Below are 13,612 nucleotides of genomic sequence, written 5' to 3' on the forward strand. Positions count from 1 at the left end.
AAAAAAAAAAAAAAAAAAGACCCCAGAATGACTTCTGTGTTGGAAAGAGCAGAAAAACTTAAAGGTAGTTACTACAAGTCTGTTCAGAGCCAGTTGTGCTAGCACATGTCTGTAATACTATCACTGTAGGAAGCTGAGGCAGGAGGATTGCAAGGCAAGCTCAAGCCCAGCCTAGGCAATTTAGCGAGACCCTGTCTCAAAAATAAGAGCTGGGCATGGTGGCACGTACCCATAACACCAACACTCAGAAGATTGAGACAGGATCACCAGGAGTTTTGAGGCTGGCTGGGCTACACTGAGTTCAAGGTATGCCTGGAATGCATAGCAAGACGCTTTCTCAAAATAAATATATATATAATAATAAAAATTTCAAAAGGCTAAGCATGTAGCTCAGGGTGAAGGCCCTGGGTTCAATCCCTAGTATCAGGAAACAAAATGTGTTCAGAGACTTAAAGTTCATCACAATGAGTTGACATATACAGGACTACTTGCAATAAAAACTTTTAAATGAGCACTCTAGAAATGGAAGGCCTGATATCCAAAATAAAAAATCCTGCAGATTGTATCAGTAGCGGCCTGGGGACAGCAGAAGAGAGATCCAAGATACGTGAAGAAAGATCAAATAAACCTATCTCAGAACAGACCGCAAAGTCACCAGAGCCTAAGGCCCGAGGGACACATAGTGACCTGACAAACTGTAACTGAACTTACTGAGATGAGAGAATGAGATTTAAAACAACGCACAGTGACCCAAAATAGCTCCAAATTTTGGTGACAAAAAGCAACCTTAATAGGCAAGAAACTCACCAAACCTCCAGCAGAGTAAACACACAGAAAACGCCACATCTACATATGCCCTGGTCAAAGAGCTTAAAAACTCAGTACTCAAGGGAAAGAGAAGAGGTCTGTCAGGAACACTGGAAATCGCTAGCGCAGGGGAGGCAGAACCTGTCAACTTAGAATCCCGTGGATAGCAGGAATGTCCTTCAAGAATGAACACAGCCGGGCGTGGTGGTGCACACCTGTGATCCCAGCACTCAGGAGGCTGAGGCAGGAGGATCCTTGCAAGTTCAAGAACACCTTGGGCTACAAAGTGAGCTCAAGGCCAGCCTGAATGGCATAGTGAGACCCTGTCTCAAAAAGAAAAAAAAAGAAAAATAAACATAAAAAAGGCATTTCCAGACAAAGAATTTGTCGGTCCTGAGGAACTTATCTTGAAGATACCAATAAGTAAAATAACAACCATTGATAATGTCCCACCACTTTGTAATTCGGTGAACCCCCTATTGCTATGTTGTCCTTCTTTTACTCTTTAAAATTAAAAAAAAAAAAAAAAAAAAAAGAATGAGTTGGAAGCACTATCTTCCCTGCCAAGACATTCTGCAGAGCATCTTTGGGCTAACGGCTGTGACCTAACACCACCTCAGGCAGGAACGAAGGGTTCTTAAGTGGTAAATGCAAGGTGCCAGGTGTGGTGGCACAGGTCTGTACTCCCAGCAGTCTGGAGGCCGAGGCAGAGGCAAGTTCAAGGCCAGCCTGGGCTACAGTGAATTCCATGAACTACTACACAAAAACCAAAAACAAATCCGAAAACTTAGCAGAACATTTCCTTTTCACTACAGCAAATTAAATTAAAAGTCAGTAAGTTACTTAGAATTGAAAAGCTCCAACCAAATACATGGAAATAAAATAACATACTTCAATTAACTCACAAGTCAAAAAATCATAAGGGAAACTGGAAGATGCTTTGAAATGAGTCATAATGAGACTGCATCATCAGAATTTGTGGGATCTCAAAGTGCTTAGGAAATTGGTTAGGTTTAGGCTTTTAGATCCACAAATTGTTTTCAAATCAATGGCCTGAGTTCTAAAGACACTTACAGAATAAAAGCAGGCAATTTCTAGAGAAGAGGCAGCACTTGAAAAAAGGGCTGACTGGTGAGATTTGGGAGTTTCCAGTAAAGGCTTTTTGGAGAGGCACCAATCTACCATGCAGGGCCGCTGAAATTCTGAAAGAAAATCCAGCTCTTACTGGCTAGAGGAACCAGAGCCATGGGCTTGAGGCCACCACAGCTACTGCAAAGAGAAGTGGGAAACCTTAGGAATGGTAAAGACAAAGGGAGACAAAATTTTGTGTAAAACTCTGGGCTCTGATGATCCCTGAACAATGTCCACATGGGGCCGTCTTCCTGCTTCAGCCTCCTCAGTGCTGGGATTACAGGCATGTATCACCATGACCAGCCTGCTGACTTTTTTTTTTTTGGTCCTGAGACAGGGTCTCACTATGCAGTGCAGGATGGCCTTGAGCTCACTTTGTAGCCCAGGCTGGTCTCGAACTCACAATGATCCTCCTGCCTCAGCCTCCCCAGTGCTAGGATTACAGGCGTGCGCCACCCCGCTCAGCTTGACTTTTTTTTTTCTGAAACAGGGTCTCCCTGTGTAGTTCAGGCTGGCCTCCAACTCACTGTGATGCTCCTGCCTTAGCCTCCCAAGTGCTGGGATTACAGGCGTGTACCACCATGCCCAGCAAACTTCTTTAAACTTCAGTCCTATTCATCATGTTAATAGAAGAAAGAAGAAACCAGCTACGATGTCAACAGATGAAAATGAACTTGACAAAACTCATCTAGAAAAAGCCCTTAGTAACAGAGAAGAGCTTCTTCAACTAGTAATAAGCATGTGTGAAAAACCCCACAGCTAGCATCACGCCTATGATGAAATACCAAATGCCCCTCCTAAGATGAGGACAAGCAACCATGTCCACCTCATTGTAATCCAAGGGTAAGCTGAAAGTGCATAAACATTAAAAGTGAATTTGATCAGCCGGGTGTAGTGGCACAAGCCTGTAATCCCAGCACTCAGGAGGCTGAGGCAGGACTGTTGTTGAGTTTGAGGCCAGCCTGGACTGCATAGCGAGACTGTCTCAAAAAGACAACAAAAAAGTGAACTTGATCTAGAGTTGGAGAGGAGGGGAAGGGGAGGGAGGAGAGGTGAAAAGAACTGGGATGTGTTTTGCACATGGACCAATGTACTGCCAACGTGCACTGATAAAAGTTTTTAAAAACAGAAAGTAAAGCTCCTTTCCAACAAACGGTGCTGGAAACATGAATAAATACGTAGGAAAAGTGAAGCTGAACTCTTACTTCACATTGCATGGAAAACTTAATAACCTTGAACATGAAAGCTAAAATAATACAAACTTCAACAAGAAAGCAAAGAAAAATTAAGTTCCAATGAGATAAGTGATGGGGGAAAACAGTATGACAAGTACGATCAAGAGATACGGGGCTAGGAATATAGCTCAGAGGAACCTCACCTGCCTGGCAAGAACGAGGTCCTGAGTTCGATTCCCAGTACAAAAAAAAAAACAAAACAAAAAAAAACAAGATACTTGAGAAATCCCAAGTAACCTGGGTGGCTGAAGCAGGAGGATCATAAGAGTGAGGATAGACTGGGAAAGACCCATTCTCAAAATTTAAAAAGGGCTGGAGATGTAGCTCAGTGCCATATGCTGGCCTAGCATGCATGAGGCCCTGCGTTCAATCCCCAGTATTACAAAAAAGTTTAGAAGATAGATACTTAAATTCTGCAGGACTGGGGGCTGGGGATTTAGCTCAGCGGCAAAAGCGCCTGCCTGGCAAGTGCAAGGTCGTGAGTTCGATTTCTGGTACCAGAAGGAAAATAAATAAATAAATAAATTCTGCAGGACTGTAACTACCCAAAGCCAGGCTTGCTCCTGCATGTGCACAATCCCAGTTCTCTGGGGATGAAGGCAGGAGGGTTGCAAGCTGGAGTCCCACCTAGGGAACCTACTGAGACCAGCCTCAATAAATAAATAAGCAAACAAATGGGTTGAGGATGTAGTTCAGTGCAGAGGGCCTGGGTTTAAAAATAAGATAAAAAAAACTAATGAAAAGTACACCTGGTACTGCAGGCTAACGTCCGTCAAGCACTTACATTATGCTAGACATTCTACTCATTTAACTAATTCTTGCTGGGCGTGGTGGTGCATGCCTGTAATCCCAGCACTCAGGAGGCTGAGGCAGGAGGATCGTTGCGAGTTCAAGACCAGCCTGGGCTACAAAGTGAGCTCTCCGCTGGCCTGAACTGCACAGCGAGACGCTGTCTCAAAAAGAAAAAAAAAAAACATTACAGGTAGATAGGACAGGAGGTAGATACCCTAATTTACAAATGAGACTTCCCTGAAATCACAGGAGTTTATAAGCTGTGGGGCCACATTTAAAAAACTAGGCTATATAAGTTGAGCCAGAATACATTCTTGGTAATCTCTGCTGCCTGTAAAGCAAGGCAGGTCTGTATCTTTTCCTTCCTTCCTTTCTCTTTTTCTTTTTTGCAGCGATAGCATTAGAACCCAGGGCCTTGCACATATTAGGCAAGCACTCTACTATGCAGCCAAATCCCCAGGCCCTAACCTGTTAAACTGAACAGACCTCAGCGATTAAACAGTTACACTATCCATGTGCAGAGGGGAGGCAGGGGAGGAGTTACGAGCTACTTCCCTGTACTTCACACCTTCCACTCCACGTGCCTGTCATTCTCCATCCCACCCTCCCTCGCAGCTCAGGGTGGGCAGCATGACACGGAAGAAGGCACCTGCCAAGAGACTTCCGGCGAGAACTTCTCAACAGAGACCAGAACCTGCCCCCCTCCTGAATTCTGACGCCAAAGCAGAAAGAGAAGGTAGGAGGCCGTGTCCCTGACAGTTTTCAGTAAGCCAAAAGCGTGTATGAGAATAACAAACCCCCAACTGTTACACACTTCTATTTGTATATCCTGTCACTTGTTTTTTTGTTTTTGTTTTTGAGACAGGGTCTCGCTATGCAGTTCAGGCTGGCCTTGAGCTCACTGTGTAGTCCAGGCTGGTCTCGAACTTGCAGTGATCCTCCTGCCTCAGCCTCCTAAGTGTGTATATTCTGTCACTTGAGCTGAAAGCATTCAAACTGACCCTGAATGCACAAAAAATACACTATTTAGGTAAAGACCGAAGAAAATGCGTGCCATTCCAAGATGAGAAAAATACTCACCATGCTTTTTCAGTTTTGTCCCGACTTCCGGTAGACTACAGTAAACCACATCTCCCAAAGCTTCCTGAAAACCAAAGACACAGAGAGCTCTAAGAAACCAAATTAACCTCTTCAGGAAATAGGAACAAGATAAATGCCAAATGCCCTGTAATCCAGACTGCATATTTTATACTTGTGGAGCTGCGTTGTTTTCCTCTTAACTCCTTTAAAATGGAGTAACTTTTTTTTAAAAAAGCAGATCTGGCCCCGAAGCTGTAGTGACCAATGGCACGAACCCTACACCCTCAAGACTGCAACTGCATGAGCACCAACACACCGCACTTGGTGCCTCTGCACTTTCCATTTGCCATGACCCCCACTGCGCTCCCTGATATCCCCTGGCTGGCTAAGCCGCAGTCCTCTCAGCCTTTTACACTGCGACCTAGACTCCAGAAGTGATCTTGACATCTGCTGAATCATCCGCCCCCGTGACCTGTGTCACATACTGTGTGTGTCTCTTCCACGTAGGTGATTCCTCTTGCAGATAAATTCCTGGAGGCAAGGACAACATCTTACACAATATTCCACAAAACGCCCTGCACAGGGCCTCACAGCGGGTGCCCAGCTATGTTAAAGAAGATGTCACTATACCTGGCCCTCAGCCCCATAGAATTCAACATGTCTCAGGAATTCCGCCCTCCCTCCTGTCCTGCCTCACCCCCACACACCCCAATTAAACATCCTCAGTCCTGCTACTTTGTGGCCTCTTTCTTTCAACAGTATCTCAGTGTAAGATCTGTGACGATGGGGAATTAGCAGAGAAAAGATGAACCAAGTGAAAGGCTTCCTTATGTATTCTGTGCCTGTCCGAGGTTCCCCTCTTCTTCGCCAAGCAGCACTGTACCCACAAAATGCCCTCCTCCAAGGGCCGGGGATTTAGCTCAGGGGCACAAGTGCCTGCGGGGCAAGCACAAGGTACTAAGTTCAATTCCCCGTACCAAACAAACAAAAAAAAATGCTGGCCTTTCTCCTTGCTCTTCTTTTTCTTCTTCTTACCTTAAATGCTTGATTTAAAATAGCTCTTAAATAAGACATGTTTCCTACATTAAATATTAACCCAGTGTCTCTTGTAATCCCACACACTGCCCTAACTAATGTACAATTGGTTGTTTCATCTCTGACTGATTCAGGGACCTTTAAAAGGACCCAAAGTAATGTACCCAATAAACAATTCCTGAAAGGTTCCCACCATGCAAATCATAGAGAGCAGACTATCACAGATACTTCAAGACAACCCAATACCTGTGCAAAGTTGCTGATTCCCACTGTTCCAATACCATTTTCTGCTGTTATCCATTCGTGTTTCTCTGTGAATTTACGCACTAAAACAAAAGACCAATATTGCAGAGAAGCATTACTTTTTTAAAAGCCCTTTTCATCAAGGTGGTGAGTTCGATTCCCGGGACCAAAAAATAAAAAAATAAAGCCCTTTTCATGCCTTTGCTGACAAAAGGTAAGACTTCCTCAGTATTGGGTTTATTGACACTGCTGTTCAATAGTAACCTCCCACGGAAGGAACAAAGACCACCTGTAAAGATGGCACATCCTACCTGGGCCTGGTGATGCACATCTATAATCCTAGCCCTTGGGAAGCTAAGGCAGGAGGGTGAACCCAGCATAATGAACAACTTAGTGACTTTAGAGAATCCTGTCTCTGCAGGGTGTGGTGGCACACACCTGTAATCCCAGCACTTGGGAGGCTGAGGCAGGAGGATCGCTGCAAGTTCGAGACCAGCCTGGGCTGCAAAGTGAGCTCAAGGCCAGCCTGAACTGCAGAGCGAGACTGTCTCAAAAAGACCAAAAAACAAAAACAAACTTTAGAACTCAATGATGCATTACCAATTATGAGCAGTTAAAAACTAATATTCCTTTTGAAAGTAAGAGCTGGACAACTATAAATATAGGACCCCTGTGAGACAACAGTCCTGGCCATCTTGCCTGACTGTAAAGCCGGGAGTGCGGCTGCTGTGACACTCAACCTAGCGACCCCAGTCTGATGAGCCGGCAGCAGCAGCACCATGCTCGGGGCTCCACTTGACTGCAAAGCCCTGAAATCACCATCTTGACTGGGCATGCTGCTTAGGCTAAAAGCTGTTTTAGTACAATTCTCCTTTAACCCTTGGCCCAACAAGGGGAAAAAGCAGACATTAGGTAAATAATTACTTTCTTACTGGGCCCTGAAAAACATGATTTTTAGCCTCATAAAATCAGGAGTTGTAATTCAGGAAAAATTTGCATTTTCTTCCCTTCACGGTCACTAGATAAAGTATACTTGGGCCAGGGATATAGCTCAGCGGCACAGTGCCTGCCTAGCGAAAGGTCCTGAGTTTGATTCCTGGTACCAAAACAAAACAAAACAAAAAGATAAAGTACACTTCACATTAATGTTGGTCAGTTTTTCTTGCTATCTCCTTGATGCTATACACTGATATTTCATTTCACCCCTCACCTCTCTACTACCTCTACTTTTCTGATGCGGGAAACTGAGGTTCCAAGTGGAGCAGCTCACATAGCTCCCAGGACAGTGAACCAGTGTTGGAAGTAGGGTCTGTCTGCTTTTCAAAACTTGGGCGCACTGTACCCCGTAAGTAGGTACAGTCATTATGTGTCAATTAAAAAAATGTTTCATCATAGGCATTGACATTTTGACAATATTTAACTAGATAACTACCAAATGCAAACACAGGAAAAAAAGACAAAAAAAAAAAAAACCCTCTATATAGACTTGAAATTCTTGTCTGAGAAACGCTCTACTCTCATATTCAAATTGGTAATGCCTAAGTGTCACAAACAGCTGAGAGAACGTTGGTAAATGAACAGAAGCAATATGATGTTATGCTTCAAACTTGGGGATAAATAAAATGAGCAGCAATTCTCAAAACGTTTCTTTTCTTTTCTTTCTTTTTTTTTTTTTTTGTCTTTTTGAGACAGGGTCTCGCTATGCAGTTCAGGCTGGCCTTCAGCTCACTTTGTGGCGAGGCTGGCCTGGAACTCGCAAGGATCCTCCTGCCTCGGCCTCCTGAGTGCTGGGATTACAGGCATGCGCTACCATGCCCGGCTTTAAAACGTTTTTATAACAAGTGAATTTAAGGAGACACTAGCGCTACAAATCTGTGCACACTAAATTTGCTGATTGAATTCTTACTAAAACTAGTGTCTCAAGTATTTACGCATAAAGAAATCTGTGTCTCTACTGCGATAACTGTCTGAAGGGACGCCAAAGGTTTAGACGCTCAAGGGCTGATCTCCCAGTTATTTCCAGTCCCTTTAAAAAGCCAGGCATGGTGGGGCACACCTGTTATCCCAGCACTCAGGAGGCTGAGGCAGGAGGATCACTGCGAGGTGCCAGCCTGGGATACAAAGTGAGCTCAAGATCAGTATGAACTGCATAATGAGACCCAGTCTCAAAAAGACAAAAAACAAAACAAAACAAAACAACAACAAAAAACAGACTCCCGCAGAACGTCTGTGAAGAACCCAAGAGACCTTGTGTCCCCTGTTTTTGGAAAACTCAGCCGAGTCTTCGACCTCCTGCCTGTTTGAGCTAGTGAACACCGTCGCAGTGCTTTCATGCTAGCGCTTCTGCTCAATTCCGCTTAGGAATTCTCAGGGCCATTTGTTAAACTAAGACCCCAAGTTCAGGATCTCGCAGCACACACAAAGGGGAGACAAACTAAGGTCACAGAGACCCTCAGGGAGCTTCTCGGCTTCCCGGCTGCAGCAGCCAGCTCACGCGGGGGACCCCGACCGAAAGCACCGTCCCAGGGTCCCGCAGGCCTCCCCGCCCGGCTCCTTTTTACCCGCGGCACGAAGATCGCGCGCGTCTTCCCGCGCCGTTTAGGAGGGCCAGGGCGCAGGGGCTCCCAGAGGGAGCAGGGGCAGCTGGGGACGAGGTGCCGGCGGCCACGTGCCGCGCCCTTACCCGCGAGCAGACTCGGTCCGGTGTGCAGCGGCCGCACTGCGCCCGCCCGCAGCCTCCAGGGCCGAATCGGGCAGGGGGGGGAGGGCACCGAGGCTGCGCGCAGGCTGCGGGCCGCGGCGCGCACGCTCCCGGCCACTCGCAGCGCCATGTTCGCGGGGCTTCCGAGGGTCTCCGCGAGGGGGCCGGGGCCACCGGGCCGGCTGGGGCGGGGAAGCGGGGAGGCGGGGCAACCGGGAGGGCGGAGCCGGCTGCCCCGGGGCGTGGGGGCGGAGCCCTGGGGGTGCGGAACGTGATTGGGCAATGCATGGAGGGCGGAGAGCTCCCGCGCCAGGAACGGCCATGGATAGGGCAACGCGCGAGGTGGGCGTGGACCTGTGGAATAGCCTGAGGCCCGGATGGGGCCGGCAAATAAGGGGTAGGGACTAGGCGGTCGCCCGGAGTAGAGGGCGGGACCTCTGCCAGGCTTCAGGGCGGCGGAGCGAAAGCGCTAGGTCAGCAGCTCTCAGGACCCGGGTGGGCAGAGCTGTTACTGCTGGGGCGGCTGTGAGAAATCCTCAGGCAAGGACCGCCCTGCTGTCCCAGCCCATTCCCGCGCTGGTTGAGCCCTGAGGTCCTGTTATGGGGTGCGATCCTGCCCTTCTGCCCAGAACCAAGGTCACCCACGGATTCCTTGCACCTGAAGGTGGTCGGTGGTAGTTGGCTGAAGTCCTGCTGACACTGACTTCCTCTGATATCTGAAATACTGAAAAAGGTCCCAAAACCCATTCTGTTACTTCACAGGTCTCCAGAGGCCCAGAGACCCCACGGGGGACAGATGGAATTAAGAATCGTGCGGAGGGGACAGGACTTGCCCTAGGAGCAGGAGTTGGGTCCCATTGCACGCTGGCCCAGAGCAGTGGCTACTGCAGGGATGCCCGAGAGGCAGAAGGCGGAGAGGCAGTGTGCACAGACCCTTGCTCAGTCTCCTGCTGGTGACCAAGGCCTTTCCCGGAATCCAGAAAGGAATTAAATTCTGGGACAGACCTCACCTTCCGCACAGATTTCTGCAGCAGAGTGTTGCTAGAGTGAAATCCGCCTTCAGCCGCGGTGGCCCCACGCCCCAGGGAGGCCCGAGGTGATGCAGCTTCTCTTGGCCTGTTCTCTTGGTGTCAGCACCCTGCAGAGGCCTGCGGGGCGCTCAGTGGGGTAGCAGCATGGCTGGAGTCCTTGCTGTGACCTTGCCTCTGGGCAAACACTGTCTTGAACCCTCTCCCTGCCCCTTTCTGGCGGCTGCCACTCCGATTCCATGACTGGATGGCCCAGGATTGCAGTGGGGAGGCATTTTACGGCATAAGTCACTGGTAGGTGGCAGAAGGACTTGCTGTCCTGTCTGCCCAGGCTTGGGGTGCCGACCGGGTCACAGCGATCTGCTCCACACTCCAGACTTTGGTACCTTTTATAACGTCAACGTTCTGTTTGTATTACTGCTTTGTCACAGGCCAGTGCCATGCAGTGCAACTCATGCCCCACAGTACCTGCCCTAGCTTCCCTAGATCGTTTGGAGAGAAGAATAAAATCACGTATCAATGTGTGGGTGATACCAGGCTCTTCCACCAAGCAGCAAGTATAACAGGTCTTTTGCTTTTTTAGTTTTTTTTCGGGGGGTTGTTTACTGAGACAGGGTCTCATTATGTAGTTTAGACTGGCCTTGAACTCACTATGTAGCCTAGGCTGGCCTCGAACTGGCAGCAATCCTCCTGCCTCAGCCTTCCGAGTGCTGGAGTTATAGACATGTGCCACCAACCCAGCCTTTTTTGTTTTTCTGAGTTAGGTTCTCACTATGTAGTTGAAGCTGACCTTGAACTCACTGTGTGACTTTTTTTTTTTTGTAATAAACACTAAGTATAGTAAAAAAAATTTGTTTTCTTTGTCAGCCTGGTACTCTTTGTAACATCCATGGTTTGGTAGTTTAAAGGTCATGCCACTATACACTTGGCACAGGCACCTGGGAATTGCAGATGGGCATTTCTTTGGGCATCTCGAGCAAGGCTCACTCGCCTCTTTAAGCTGATAGACATCTTTTCTTCTTAATGTAATAGAAGAGGACTACTCTGCATAAAGATAAACTTGAGTTATCTGTGGAAAAAGGGATGGACCTTGAGACTATAATATTAAGTGAAATAAGCCAGACACACAAGTTTAAATATTACACGGTTTCTCTTCTATGAGAAACCTAGCCGGGGGTGGTGGCACACACCTGTAATCCCAGCACTCCGGAGGCTGAGGCAGGAGGATTCTTGCGAGTTTGAGGCCAGCCTGGGCTACAAAGTGAGCTGAAGGCCAGCCTGAACTGCACAGAGAGACCCTGTCTCAAAACAACAACAACGAAAACATTCATTATTTGCAACAGACATGCAGTGTGTGTGTGTTTCTGTGCCAGTCTGTGAGGCAGGGTGTAGACACGGCTGTGGGTGATTTGGAGGGCATCTCTGCTTGCACAGCTGATGTTCATACCTGCAGCAATAAGGAATGGATGATCGGGCTTAGGAGGTGACATTTACCAAGGTTCTATTTATACTGCAGGTACACAGGATCTCACTGTATTCTAGGCTGGCCTTGAATTCATTATGTTGCTCAAACTGACCTCAAACCTGCAGCCATATCCCCCCTCAGCTTCCCCAGTGCTGGGATTATAGGCATGTACTACCCCGCCCCATGGGTCTGTGGAATTTGACTGTCAGGATAGTAAGGTGCACTCTTGTCAGCCTGGTAAGCTTTGTAATATCCATGGTGCCATAAGAAGTCTTGTTTTTGTTTTGAGTGGATACTGGGGATCAAACCCAGGCCTCATACATGCTAGGCAAGCTCTCTACCACTGAGCACACCCCCAGTCCATAAGATTTTTTTTTCCATAATATTTTTAAGGCCTCATCCAGCTAGAAGGCTGGTAGTAGCTCACCTCCAGGGATGGCTCAGGAACTATTTTGTTTTGTTTTTGTCTTTTTGAGATAGGGCCTCGCTATGCAGTTCAGGCTGGCCTTGAGCTTACTTTGTAGCCCAGGCTGTTCTCGAACCAACAGAGATCCTCCTGCCTCAGCCTCCCAAGTGCTGGGATTATTGGTGCATGCCACCGTGCCCAGCTGGAACTGTTTAAAGACCTCATGAAGGGCCGGGGATGTAGCTCAGCGGCATAAGCACTTGACTGGCAACCCTGAGGTCATGAATTCAATTCCCAGTACCAAAAGAAACAAAACAAAAAAAAGACATCTCAAGCACATAAAATACCACATTTATCTGTCTTTCTACTCTGCCATCTTTGGATTGTTCCCCAAGGTCTCAAGGTAGCTTCCAAACTTCTGGGTGCCTTAGACAAGACCCTGGCCAGCAACCTAAGAACCCATCTCTCTCTCTTTTTTCTCCACGCTCCCTCTTTGAGCTACATCCTAAACACCGTGTGTGTGTGTGTGTGTGTGTGTGTGTGTGTGTGTGTTTTGAGACGGGGTCTCACTGTGCAGTCCAGGCTGGCCTTGAACTCACTATGTAGTCCAAGGTGGCCTCGAATTTTTTTGGTTTTTTAGACAGGATCTCACTCTGTTACCTCAGCTTCCTTGCCATTTGTAATCTTCCTGCCTCAGCCTTTGGAGTAACTAAAACTACAGATGTGTGCCACTCTCCCTAGCATAGACACACATTTTTCTGTGTCTTTTTCTTAACAAGGAGTCCTTCCCCAAAATGCCTCAGAAGGCTTCATCGGTTTTTAGTGGCAGGACCTCAGTCAGTCACTTAGTGTTAGGGAACTAGGTTACAGTTCCGAAAACCAATCAGGATTCACCGTGAGGTGGCGGCGGCAGGAAGTCTGAGGGGGCGGGGTGGGTGGCTACCTGAACAAAGTCCGGCTGCTCACAGCGGAGAGGACGAGCTGGAGGGGTTCAGGCCAGGGAACCTACACTCTGCGGCAGTGGGTGGCAGTGGGTGTGTGAGGAAGACAACAAGAGGGCTGAGCTAGGGGATTTAGCTCAGCGGCAAAAGCGCCTGCCTGGCAAGCGCAAGGTCGTGAGTTCCCGGTACCGGAGAAAAAAACAAACAAACAAACAAAAAAAAAACCAAAGAGGGCTGAGCTGGTAGGGAGGCTGGAAGCTCAGTCCCTGAGGGAAGGAACGGGGATGTACTCATCCACACCCACAGCCGGAAGGAAGCCCTTGACTCTCCCAACTTCAGTTCTCAGAATTTACAGCGTGGCTATCCAGTCTGACCCTGCGGTAGTGATGCAGGGGAAATAATACAACTCTCAACCTGCCAGATTGCCAGGTACGCTGAGTTCATGTCCCCCGCAAAATCGAAGAATGACTTTTAAGGAACAACGGAGGTTAAGAGTAGGAAAAATTTATTGAGAGAGACAGGGAGGGACCTGTCTGGTTGCTGGGTTGCTGCAGCCTGCACCTCACCGGGGAAGTTCTCTAGAGCACTATCAGGAGGTGGGTACAACGTGAGTTAAAACTTCAGTCAACCAATAAGATTACAAGCATAGGCGCTCAGGTAACATTGATCCAGTGGGGCAGCAGGTCCCTTAGCAAGTACACATGGAAAGAACGGGCAATTTTAGGAAGGGATGGGGCAGGAGGTCCTG

General features: G+C 47.8%; 1 protein-coding gene and 2 long non-coding RNA genes across 3 annotated transcripts in view; 2 read left to right on the top strand and 1 right to left on the bottom strand.

Annotated features, from left to right (window-relative positions):
- The window catches only part of Gcsh (glycine cleavage system protein H (aminomethyl carrier)), a gene marked incomplete in the record, with an annotated part of 11,575 nt that extends 2,325 nt beyond the window's left edge, over window positions 1-9,250 (bottom strand). The window contains 3 exon segments of the mRNA XM_013507109.1: window positions 5,046-5,109; window positions 6,327-6,406; window positions 9,007-9,250. Coding sequence (XP_013362563.1) covers window positions 5,046-5,109; window positions 6,327-6,406; window positions 9,007-9,154 — 292 coding nt within the window.
- Window positions 4,125-5,859, top strand: LOC106147141. Its single transcript, XR_001231904.1, has 2 exons — window positions 4,125-4,701; window positions 5,553-5,859. It is a non-coding gene; the product is annotated as an uncharacterized LOC106147141 (long non-coding RNA).
- A 21-nt stretch (window positions 9,251-9,271) lies between the features above and the next one.
- On the top strand, window positions 9,272-10,574 carry LOC102003579. Its single transcript, XR_264629.1, has 2 exons — window positions 9,272-9,497; window positions 9,787-10,574. It is a non-coding gene; the product is annotated as an uncharacterized LOC102003579 (long non-coding RNA).
- Window positions 10,575-13,612: the final 3,038 nt, after the last annotated feature.

This window comes from Chinchilla lanigera, unplaced genomic scaffold (assembly GCF_000276665.1).
Source record: "Chinchilla lanigera isolate Chin_1 unplaced genomic scaffold, ChiLan1.0 scaffold00121, whole genome shotgun sequence".
Classification (NCBI taxonomy): Eukaryota; Metazoa; Chordata; class Mammalia; order Rodentia; family Chinchillidae; genus Chinchilla; species Chinchilla lanigera.